Raw genomic sequence first — 13,296 nt, forward strand, 5'->3', positions numbered from 1 at the left:
TTAGTAGCTTCCTTTTGATATACAATAATTTTATTACCTATCATCATACAGGATTAGGTGAGGGTGTTCAAGAAGTTGGTAGTTGTATCAATTCTTATATTTCTTCAATTTCATACATTATTTATATTTATCCATTTTTAGTTTCCTTTTAACTTATTTTAAACAGTTCACACATTATTACTTTTGTCGAGCATGGTGCAATCTCAATCAGCAATAATCAGTTAAGTAAGTGATATTTGAAAGTATCATCTGTCATTGTACACACTGAGTAGAGTTATCGCCCCTTCTGAAAATCTTTTTCGACACACGAATTATTTTCAGAATTAACATTGTAATATGTTAAGATGAAAATCTTAGCAGAAAAAGTGTCTTTTGTCAACTGGACTCATGGCAAAACGATAGTGCGTTGTGCAGCAAACACCACTATGAAACGTGAAATAAACATGATCTCAATCTTGATCTAGAGTTCGCCAAGCCACGCATTGACTGAGCAATTTTGCAAAAGTACACTGACGTGTTTCATGTTATGCGGTTTATTTACGATACAAAACTTATGTCATTGAATGTACTGTCACATTGTACCTATATGCCGACGAGGTTATGATAAAACAATCTAATTCTGAAATACGTATCTCGAAATGCACCTTTCGATTCACTTCCGGGATCCCGACAGCAAAATGCTAATTCCAGTGTATTACAGGCATATTTTATTTGGACCTCATGATTTAATGTGAATTATCTTCTGTATTAGATACAGAGGATACCATTTTTGGTTGTTTAAAATGTCCATCAGTGAAATGCACAACATGCTGTCTGTTCCCTATCAGCTGATGCGACTCACACTGCATGGAGCTATGCTCTCCAAGCCTCGTTTTCGATCCAAGATGGTGAAAGTGTGAAAAAGGTCAATACCCCGCACCGTCAACACTCTCCATGTCTACACCTGCACTCTGCATTAAGACGGGATATACTCAACATCACTAACACTCTCCATGTCTACACTTCAACTCTGCATTAAGACGAGATATACCCAACATCACTAACACTCTCCATGTCTACACCTGCACTCTGCATTGAGACGAGATATACCCTGCACCATCAATACTCTCCATGTCTACACCTGCGCTCTGCATTATGACGAGATATACCCCAAATCACCAACACTCTCAATGTCTACACCTGGCTAGCTGACTTGGTTGATGCATGTCACCGGATACCAATTGTGTGGATCGATGCTTATGATGTCAATGACTGAATTGTCTCGCCCAGACTCGATTATTTACAGACCGCCGTCAATGAGCTGAAGTATTGCTGAGTGCGGCATTAAACAACAAACAACAACAACCTGCAAACTGCATCAAGACGACATATCATTACATGGGTATCTGTTTAAAGAGGAGTACAATTATTCCCCGACTTCCATGAATTATTTCTATTGATGTCTGTTGTGGGCTACAAGAGCAACTGAATAATCCAGATAATTATTGTTCAGTTTGGAAGTTAAATGTTAACCTGTCAAAAACTAAAAACAATTGTTTTTTCGTAAAGTAGGGATTGTTAAACAACGTGAGAAATGGTGTTATCGTAACGAACTTGTAGAAGTTGTTTCAGAACATAAGCATCTTGGACTAATGATGACGCCATCTTTAAGTTTAGCAAGAGCAGTGTTACATTTGACGTAAAATGGGAAAAGGTCACCAGTAAATGTTTTAGAATAACATTTTTCAAAATGTTTGATTAAAACATTAAACCCATCTTTCTTTGTGGATGCGAGATATGGGGACATCAAAGATGAGAGGAAGTAGAACGGGTCCATTATCTGGCATGTAAATATTATCTTGGTTCAGGAATTAACACTCTCAATGTAATGGCTTTGGGGGAATGTGGGCGGTACCCATTGTTTATAAATAGTTCGGTGAAATACATCACATACTACTTCACATGCCATCTAATAGACTTCCGCGTGAGGCTTAGAAATTGTTGTTTACTTTGTTTCAGTAGGTAGACAAAACTGGACAAGTAATGTTAGACTTGTTCTGTCTTGTTCAGGTCTATGGATGCTGTGGTCTCCCAATAAGTTGGATGTGTGGCTAGTTTTCTTAATCCTTTATACTCCCGTTTGAAAGATATGTACAGCAAAGAATGGTCCAATATATTACCACCTTGTACTAGATATGAATTATACACATTTTAAGATTAGCCTAGAAACAGAGAAATATTTAATAGATTCGATCTTGTGTATATTTGCTACCGACTTTGTTCGTGCTCGAGTTGGATGTACAAGGCCTAATATTGATACCGGGAGATTCCAAAATGTGAAAGATTATGTATATATTGTCATCTAAACAATATGGAAGATCTGTATCATTTTACCTTTTCATGTCCATAAATAAATAAATATGTAATTCGACCGTCAGTCCTACAATTTAATCGCCTTATAGCAACCTCAAATTGTCAAGATTTAAAATCAGTTATGTCATATTTCAACTATGCCTTCAAGGCTCGGAATTGTACTTGAAAAATGATCCTATACTGTATTGTGTCCACTTCATGTACTGTATGGTCTATCATACAATACACATTGGATTTGAAAATATACCCCCACACCTTCAATACTGTGTTCACCCCACAGTTGTCAAACATGGACGCTGTGCTGTGACACGTGATCTATAACGTCTCTGTGTCTGAAGGGACATATGCTGTCTACAACATTATAATTCTGTGAGAAAACTTATGACTCCGCTGATGAACTGCTTACACAAAATCGGAGGCTTATTTAGTGTGGGAGGGGCAAGAGCGCTGTTAGTCAGGGATTGGCACAGTCAGTACAGCAGCATGTAGTGCTGACAGGTCAACCAATGTAACGAGCACAGTCAACCTCAGTCATCAGTTCCCAACTGTAGGCGGACAAATTGGCCCGACGTGACAAGCCGACAAAAGTCCCGTCGATCCTCGGCCACACTCACCCACGGAGGCGTTTGGGGGTGGGAGAAAAGGGGTGGCAGCAGGAACGAAATGTAGATGTAGTCAATGACGTTGTAGTCAATGATGTTGAAATCACCCCAAATGTGGCCAATGATGTTGTAGCTGTCCTCCATGTAGGCGGTATTATTTTGGTAATCCTAGATGTGGGCAGAAGTCATTATGTCAGAAGTATGCAAGGATGTGTTCAGTCAATGACGTTAGATTTGTCACGGATACTGGGTAGCTGGCAGCAATGTATCTCCTTGTGTCTTGCTCGTTCAGGCTGGATTATATGTCAGTTATGATTGACAGAAATCATTTAAAATATTACAAGCGTATGCCTACATTTATGCAATAAACTCCAAACTTTACTATTTATGGTGAACTCAAAATTGTCATACAATGGTCACAACAATGATTGTATCTGGGAATAAACTTTGACTCTCACCAAATGAGCTGGTGAATGGTTAAGATGTATCAATGTTACAGTATTTGTAACTTCCACTTTTAACTTGCATTACAGTTATTCTCTGGAGAGCACGGAATTAATTTATGCATGGTTATGTCAAACTTTTTAAGACCAATTATTGTTTAAACCCTAAGGTCAGAACAATTCTGATAGATCAGTATCATCATGACTGGAGACTAAAGGTGTTTATTATACCACGTTTAATCAGTTACGTTTCATTAAACCTGGCACGGGTTAGTTGGTCTGGATAAATCTGAGGCTGTTTATGGGCCTATTCTAAAGAATTTTGTATTTGTCATTTTCCATGACGTCCTCTACATACTAGTATACTCGATCTTACCATGGATGAACCTGTGTGTCAAAACCACAAGCATGGAGAAGACGGTAATGAAAATATCGAGCCACTCCATTATGTTGCTTCAGATACTGTGTTTGAGCTGGACATCCACTGGCAATGTTTTGGACAGTTTCATTAAATAAATTAATCGCCTAATCTACATTTCATATTTACATTTTGATGCAAAATCACACACTGACAGGTTCGAATGGGAAGTGACTGGTCCTGAGCAGCAAATTGAAAGCCTTCTGTTTCACTTTCAGGCCAGACGACTTCATCCAAGCGAAGTACACTGGAGGTTCACTGACCTTCTCACCACAGTGTACATAAACTTGATGCAGTGGTCGTTCAGATAGCCTCTCCTTAAAAAAACTGAGACCGGGCCGATTTGATATTGCACTTCGCTCAGTTGAAGTACCGTCCAGCAGTACAGTAAATGGGATCAAATCGTCTGTCACCTTTACATCTACGGGTGCCCTCCCCGCAAGGTTGTATTCTCTCTCCTGTTTTATTTATGTAATACACGAATGACTGTATCAGTAATTTTAACAATTGTTTTTACCGTTACGTTTGCAGATTCATAAAGCAATCTGAAATTTGTCCACTGGTGCAAGATTAATTTTCTTACTCTAAATGTTACAGTGAGTGAGTGAGTATGGTTTTACGCCGCTTTTAACAGTATTCCAGCAATATCACGGATGGGGACACCAGAAATGGGCTTCACACATTGTGCCCATGGCGGGAATCGAACCCGGGTCTTTGGCGTGACGAGCGAATCTTAATCTTAAAAAGACAAAGGAATTGTTTATAGATTTCAGAATAAAAGAACACAGAAATTTTGCCTGATGTTATTGATAACGAAAATATCGATTTGCTTGAACAAAATACGTATCTTGGCACCATCATTGATTCAAAACACACTTGGAATGCTAACAGGGAGCCTATTATTAAAAAGGGCAAAAAGCAATTGTATTTCTTTCGGTGTCTTAGGTATTTTAAACTTGATAATACAATACTCTCTCTTTTATAGAACATCTATTCAAAACATTTTAGTTTTTAATGTTAACTGCTGGTATGGGAGCATTTCTTTTCAAAATGAATCTAAAATACATAAAATTTTAAATACAGCAAGCAAAATGTCAGGTACCTAATTTCCACACATCGGCGAATTTTATGAGCAACAAATTGTCAAAAGGGGCATAAGATACTGAATGACAGCAGTCATATACTTAATTCTGAATATCAGTTTCTTCCTTCTGGCCGCCGACTGCGCATGCTGATGCTGGAAACAAACAGGGCCCGGAGATCATTCATACAGGCCAGTTTTTGTTTATCTGTGTGATACTTTCTAACAAGTTGCCTCTCTGCCCTCTGCATTACCCAGATTGTCAGAAAGGCTGTTTTCCTGGTAGCAAACCCGTATTAGGAGGCACCAAGATCAATGGGGAGTCGGACAACTTGGTCTTATGGATGCAAGCGTGACATGTCGTGATCGAAGTCCGCATATTTGCCAAGTTTTACCTGAATCTTGTCAATCACATTAGTGTCAAAGGGATAAAGAAGTTGATGACATAAATGCTTTCATTGGATTTATCAAAAAGGACAAGATCAGGTTTGTTGGCCTGGACAGGTCACAGGCTTATACGAGCGTATTCCAAAGAATATTTATCATTTTCCATGACGCCCTTAGGGTCGTAGCAATGATGAACCTCAAATCACCAAGGATGTGGAAGAGGGTAATACAGGGATACAGCCATGACATCATGCCGTGCTGCTTGTGCCAATACCCGACATCCACTGACAATGTGTTGTTATTGCTATTGTTTATTACAGCGTTATTATTGTTATTATCTTATGCGCTTGAAATTTTGCGGATTTGCCCGTCTGATGTACAAGTAAAGCACAATTATTCTAATAAAAAATCTTTGAGCACATAAAACTCAAAACTTTGTGTTCGGTTCTAAACTCAATTTAGCGCGTTTAATTCTACAAGAAACCCAACATTGATAATACAGTTTGTGTATCGCCTACGTCGACAGAGGAATATTATCTATAAATAATATTTGTACTTCTTTTTGACGAGTCACAAAGCTTGTGTTTTCTTATTCTGATATTCCATTTAGTATTAGTTAGGTCTGACGGAATTCATGTCTTGAAGATCACGTGAATCGATGAACCGTGCCTGTAGAATACATCGCTTGAAATATTGCGTTGTGAATTCAAACAATTATTTCTGGCCCGTCGTAAAGCGTTTGATGTGTCTATGTATGCGGAACAGCGTCGGTCACGCATTGCGCTCGTTACGTCAAACAAGTTTTGTTTTGACTACACTCTCATAACTAATACCCCTGCATGTCCTACGTCAATGTCCTGACAACAATCCCAGGTATTAAGATACTATATGTATTTTGCTGTAACAAGCTTGTCATTGTGACGGCAGCCCTACCTCCTCCACCGAGTGACCCCGTGGAGACTACAGCTCACCACCACCACCAGCACGGTGTAGGGGGCGATTAATGACCTGTCTGAAGACTGCCCCGGGCACTCCTTGTCGTCATCAATCGTCCGCTGCTTACATCTGTCCGCGAATCGGTGTATACAGCCTGCTTCGCACAACATGTGCTTTATTTTAACTACTAACAGTCTAATTATACTCGGATTCTATTGGCGGGATTTGGGTCAATATTTTTTAAATTTCATTCTCTTATGTAGAATGAGCATGTATCCATTTTTACTATCCATGTCATACGAAAACCATTTGAAATGTGGGGGTGGTCTATGTATATGGAGCGTGCGAGTGTGTGTGTGCGTGCGTGCGTGCGTGCGTGCGTCCGTGCGTGCGTGCGTGCGTGCGTGTGTGTGTGTGTGTGTGTGTGTGCGCGCGCGTTCGTGTGCGCGTGTGTGTGTGTGTGTGTGCGTGCGTGTGCGCGTGTGTGTGTGCGTGTGCGTGCGTGCGTGCGTGCGTGTGTTAACATTTAACTTAAGATAGCAGTGGACTAAAATGTCTGTGTCTATAAGTCCAATGTAGACATGAACGAAATGAGATGACATTGATATATCTGTTATTGGGGTGTTGATGGAGCCAGCCGCCAGGTGGCGCCAGCACTGACAAAATCAAAGCAGTTGTTTATTTTTTTAATTATATTTTATTGCGAAAAATCAAATGGATTTGTGACACATTTACGAGGCCTTCTAATCCGTGTACAGCTTTACTGAATTTAACATACGTACTTTCACATTTGCAGATATTATGACACACATCTTGAAATATAACTAAAGATGAGTATAATATATTATCATTGTAATCCCTCTACATCTGTCGGACAATTATATAAATACACGGGTAACAACTGCCATAGATTTGTGATCGTGTGATCAGAGAGTTTCGAGAGGCCGGCTCCACAGGGACAAATTTCCCCCTGATCAGTGAACAGCCATGGTTACCCGCAAGATTATTGAACATCTGTGATTGGTCGGCAGACCGTTGAACAGTTGTGATTGGTCGACTTATTTTTTGATAGCTGTGATTGGCCAGTTGATGTGTGTTGACAAAGCAATGGCAGCACTACGCGTCCAGCCCAACGCCTAACAGACTCTAGACATAATCACCATAGGGGTGGAGATATGTACAGAAACACATCTTGTCTGAATGACTACCGATCTTGTTGTTACCTTAAGAAAAAGTCAACGCCAGAGAATAATTAGTCTCCTCCATTGATTCCATCAGACAGATTCCATGTACAAGACTATCGAAAAATAACAGCACGATCGGCGACATATCCGCGACGGAAACACCGGGTGTCACAATCAATATCTTATCCAGCAGATAATGATGCGAAAAAACGTAATCGATATGGTAATATTGATATATTGTCCACATACTACACACCTGGCGAGTTATGACGTATTATCTGATCTGGACATCGGAACCTGCCAGGTAGTCTCCAGGGACACCATCCGTCATGCCAACATGCGCCCAACAAAGTAACAAGGGCGACAACTCTACACTCAGACATGGACACCGGGTGTTCATACATACAGATCACGGGACCATCCATGGCAGGTGCTGACCACACCGCGTGGACGAGACATATGGCACGGATATGTTTACTGTACTAACACATTCAGAGATGTAAAAGAGGCTACTATGTGCACACAACGATAACATGGTTTGTATATATACATTGAATGTCTTCCTCCGAGGTTGTCTAGCCGTCCTATCACTCGGCAGAGTTATCTCCCCCTATTCAGCACACTCTCGCTCGTGAAGGCGGTGTTAGATCAGATAGTTGGGATCACACTGGTAGATATCCAGCTGAAAGTACACGGGAGTAGAAAACTGATTATCACAAACACATTAGTCATACGCTTGAATCATACGCTTGGATCATACGCTTGAATAGTACGCTGGAACCATACGCTTGAATCGTGCGCTTTATATGTGTTAATCCTTAGTTTTACAAACACGTTATATCGCCACTTGGCGTTGGTTTTGTCACGCGAGATGTCTAGGGGACATTCACAATGGTAACCCTGACCTTCAGTGAAGACCATTCAAAGGTCAAAACCTCTCCACTCACTTTACGAATAACTGAATGACCATTTCAAGATGACATGTGCCATGCTTCATTGAACTAAGGCCATTTAGGTCTGCCTACACACACACACCACGGCCATCTCGGTCTGCCTACACACATACCACGGCCATCCCGGTATGCCTACACACACACCACGACCATCTCGGCCTGCCTACACACATACCACGACGATCTCGGTCTGCCTACACACATACCACGGCCACCTCGGTCTGCCTACACACACACACACACACACCACGGCCATCTCGGTCTGCCTACACACATACCACGGCCATCTCAGTATGCCTACACACACACCACGGCCACCTCGGTCTGCCTACACACATACCACGGCCATCTCGGTATGCCTACACACACACCACGACCATCTCGGTCTGCCTACACACATACCACGCCCATCTCGGTCTGCCTACACACACACCACAGCCATCTCGGTCTGCCTACACACATACCACGGCCATCTCGGTCTGCCTACACACATACCACGGCCATCTCGGTCTGCCTACACACATACCACGGCCATCTCGGTATGCCTACACACACACCACGACCATCTCGGTCTGCCTACACACATACCACGCCCATCTCGGTCTGCCTACACACACACCACAGCCATCTCGGTCTGCCTACACACACACCACGGCCATCTCGGTCTGCCTACACACATACCACGGCCATCTCGGTCTGCCTACACACATACCACGGCCATCTCGGTCTGCCTACGCACACACCACAGCCATTCCGGTCTGCCTACACACATACCACGCCCATCCCGATCTGCCTACACACATACCACGGCCATCTCGGTCTGCCTACACACACACCACGACCATCTCGGTCTGCCTACACACACAGCACGGCCATTTGGTCTGCCTACACACACACCACGGCCATCCCGGTCTGCCTACACACATACCACGGCCATCCCGGTCTGCCTACACACATACCACGGCCATCCCGGTCTGCCTACACACACACCACGGCCATCCCGGTCTGCCTACACACACACCACGGCCACCTTGGTCTGCCTACACACACACCACGGCCATCTCGGTCTGCCTACACACATACCACGACCATCTCGGTCTGCCTACACACATACCACGGCCATCCCGGTCTGCCTACACACAAAGCACGGCCATCACGGTCTCCCTACACACACATCACGGCCATCCCGGTCTGCCTACACACACACCACGCCCATCTCGGTCTGCCTACACACACACCACGACCATATCGGTCTGCCTACACACATACCACGGCTATCTCGGTCTGCCTACACACATACCACGGCTATCTCGGTCTGCCTACACACATACCACGGCCATCTCGGTCTGCCTACACACATACCACGGCCATCTCGGTCTGCCTAAACATATACCACAGCCACCTCGGTATGCCTACACACATACCACGACCATCTCCGCCTGCATACACACACACCACGACCATCTTGGTCTGCCTACACACACAGCACGGCCACCTCGGTCTGCCTACACACACACCACGGCCATCTCGGTCTGCCTACACACATACCACGGCCATCTCGGTCTGCCTACACACACACCACGGCCATCCCGGTCTGCCTACACACACACCACAGCCATCCCGATCTGCCTACACACACACCACGGCCACCTCGGTCTGCCTACACACACACCACGGCCACCTCGGTCTGCCTACACACACACCACGGCCATCCCGGTCTGCCTACACACACACACAGCACGGCCATCTCAGTCTATCTTAACACATACCATGGTCATTTCTCCCTTGAAGTTCTGCGTGCGCGTGAGGTCAGTCCCTAGGGTCACCCCACACTCCATCACGTTGCTCTTCGGTGCTGCAGGGAAAGAATAAAATCTTATAAAAAACTATATTAAAAAATCTAATCTCGATACAAAATTCAAGGACCCCAAGAACATCAACTGGTCAGTCCCTAATAACACACTCCACGTTTAATAACTCACAAACACACAGTTTACATGTTTATTTGACACACACGCATCATGTTTAAACACTCTCGCACATACAGGTCATGTTTAACAGCGTAAGCTAATGTAGCTGTATACATAGACATCTTACTCACTCACTCGCCCGCCTGAACGCCCGCCTGAACGCCCGCCTGCAGGCCCCCAAAATTCACGCACCCATCCACTTATGCAGCCACCCCCGACCGCTCAAGCACCCACCCATCCACCCACCCATTCACCAACCCATCCATTACTCGCTCGCTCGCTCACTCACTCACTCACTCACTCACTCACTCACTCACTCACCGTATGTGTGGGTGAAGAACCTGGCCTTGTCTGACTTGATGATGCCGACCAGCATGTTACCGTTATACATCAGAATGACATCCTTCCAGCTGGAGGCGGGGAACCCCTGGGGAATCGAACCACGTGTTACTGACAAGTTATTTGCACGTGTTATTGACATGTGTTATTGACATGTGTTATTGACATGTGTTATTGACAAGTGTTATTGACATGTGTTATTGACATGTGCTATTGACATGTGTTATCGACATGTGTTATTGACAAGTGTTATTGACATTTGTTATTGACATGTATTATTGACATGTGTTACTGACAAGTTATTTGGACGTGTTATTGACATGTGTTATTGACATGTGTTATTGACAAGTGTTATTTGCACGTGTTATTTGCACGTGTTATTGGCATGTTTTATTGACATGTGTTATTGACATGTGCTATTGACATGTTATTGAAATGTGTTATTGACATGTGTTATTGACATGTGTTATTGACATGTGTTATTGACATGTGCCATTGACATGTGTTATTGACATGTGTTATTGACATGTGCTATTGACATGTGTTATTGACATGTTTTATTGACTTGTGCTATTGACAAATGTTATTCACATTTGTTATCGACATGTGTCATTGACATGTGTTATTGACATGTGTCATTGACATGTGTTATCGACACGTGTTATTGACATGTGCTATTGACAAGTTTTATTGACATGTGTTATTGACATGTGTTATCGACATGGGTTATTGACATCTGTTATTGACATGTGTTATCGACATGTGTTATCGACATGTGTTATTGACATGTGTTATTGACATGTGTTCATGTGACTTACCTGGGTGGACATGGTGACCGAGTGCACGGTGCCAAGCCATGACGTCATTTCAAACACCAGCTGGTCATTAACAAGCGCTATAACGAGGTTTTCTTTGCCATTACAGTTGGTACCACTGACAAGCACCTGTCTGGACAGGCTCGGCACGGAGTCCTCTCTATACCGCAGGAACAACACCTGTGGGTCTTGGAGAGAGGCGGGCGTGGTTTTCAGATCCACATCAATCCGACCCATCCCAAATTTAGCGATGTTGCTTTGAAAATTCACATCATAAGCTTGGACCCAAGAAGTGGAATTGATAAAGGCTTCATTGAACACCACAAACGTTTGAGGGCTGCAATCTGCAACAGAGCGAGTATGAGTGAGTGTGTGGACTAGCGGGTGGGCGAATCAGTGGGTGTCTGGACGAGCGGGTGAGTCAGTTGGTGTGTGGACTAGTGGGTGGCCGAGTCAGTGAGTATGTGGACTGGTTGGTGGGTGAGTCAGTGGGTGTATGGACTAGCGGGTGGGTGAGTTATCGGATGTGTGGATTAGCGGGTGGGCGAGTCAGTGAGTGTGTGGACTGGCTGGTGAGCGAGTCAGTGGGTGTGCAGACAAGCGGGTGGCCGAGTCAGTGAGTATGTGGACTGGTTGGTGGGTGAGTCAGTGGGTATATGGACTAGCGGGTGAGTGAGTTATCGGATGTGTGGATTAGCGGGTGGGCGAGTCAGTGAGTGTATGGAGTAGCGGGTGGATGAGTCAGTGAGTATGTGGAGCAGCGGGTGGGTGAGTCAGTGGGTGGGTGTGGACTAGCGGGTGGGCGAGTCAGTGAGTATGTGGAGCAGCGGGTGGGTGAGTCAGTGGGTGGGTGTGGACTAGCGGGTGGGCGAGTCAGTGAGTATGTGGAGCAGCGGGTGGGTGAGTCAGTGGGTGGGTGTGGACTAGCGGGTGGGCGAGTCAGTGAGTATGTGGAGCAGCGGCTGGGTGAGTCAGTGGGTGAGTCGAGTAGTGGGTGGGCGAGTGAGTGTCTTAGTGAGGGGAATATAAGAATAAGGGGGAGTGGGGAGGGCCGTGAGAGAATAAAACAAATTTGAACACAATTATCCCTTGTAATTACCATGGTTACGCCGCTTAATGCAAGCACATTCGAGGATACTGAATTCTGTGTTGGCTGGGCAGTCAGTGGACAGCCATCCACTCCGTCCCGCATCTATCTGGAACTTGGAGATGTTCCCCCAGACTGGCAGCTTGTCACACACACCTGCAACAGAACACATGTGACGTTACTAAATACAGGCTTCATAGCTCGTCACAGACATCGTTAAATAGATAGAGCTAAAAAGCCAGCATACCTGTTCTAGCATACACGGAGAAGTCAGAGATGGTTGACAAGAATGATGTTCGATGCAAGTCCCTATTTGGACTTGTTCCATATGTGCGAGTGTTTTTTTAGCTGAATATTAAATGGCCTTTGCATGTGTTTGTGATTGGTCCTACCAGTGGGACAGGATACGCTCACCTTTTCGTGAACACCTGCTATCATAACTATTTGAATATGATTCATAAACACATGCTGATAATGTGGAAAGGGTTTTTTTTGTTTTTAATCACCTGTCCCGAAGCAGGATGACGGACACTGGTCCTGGCAGTTAAGGTCGAACTGGCACCCCCGGGCGGTGTATCTGTACCTCTCGGGACAGCATTCCGCCGCGACCCCGCCCCTCGAGTCACATGACCAGTATCCCCGGCAGTTCCCGTCCATGGCGTAACTCAACACACTCCCTGTAAGACACTTCTCTGAAACACAGCGACAAACCATATTTTAAAACCCATG

The 13,296-nt window shown here is 44.2% G+C and overlaps 1 protein-coding gene across 7 annotated transcripts in view; it reads right to left on the reverse strand.

The window, feature by feature from the left end:
• Positions 1-6,918: 6,918 nt before the first annotated feature.
• LOC139466796 (SCO-spondin-like) overlaps positions 6,919-13,296 on the reverse strand; it is an 85,336-nt gene continuing 78,958 nt past the window's right edge. For all 7 annotated transcript variants that reach the window (XM_071248489.1, XM_071248491.1, XM_071248490.1 and 4 more), the window contains 6 exons: positions 13,074-13,259; positions 12,580-12,723; positions 11,484-11,824; positions 10,648-10,753; positions 10,126-10,211; positions 6,919-8,085 (listed from right to left, as the gene is read on the reverse strand). In XM_071248489.1, the coding sequence (XP_071104590.1) occupies positions 8,047-8,085; positions 10,126-10,211; positions 10,648-10,753; positions 11,484-11,824; positions 12,580-12,723; positions 13,074-13,259 (902 nt within the window). In that variant the 3' untranslated portion in view covers positions 6,919-8,046. The remainder of the gene's footprint in view (positions 8,086-10,125; positions 10,212-10,647; positions 10,754-11,483; positions 11,825-12,579; positions 12,724-13,073; positions 13,260-13,296) is intronic.

Source organism: Haliotis cracherodii, unplaced genomic scaffold (genome assembly GCF_022045235.1).
Source record: "Haliotis cracherodii isolate W230 unplaced genomic scaffold, xgHalCrac1.p SCAF_19, whole genome shotgun sequence".
NCBI lineage: Eukaryota > Metazoa > Mollusca > Gastropoda > Lepetellida > Haliotidae > Haliotis > Haliotis cracherodii.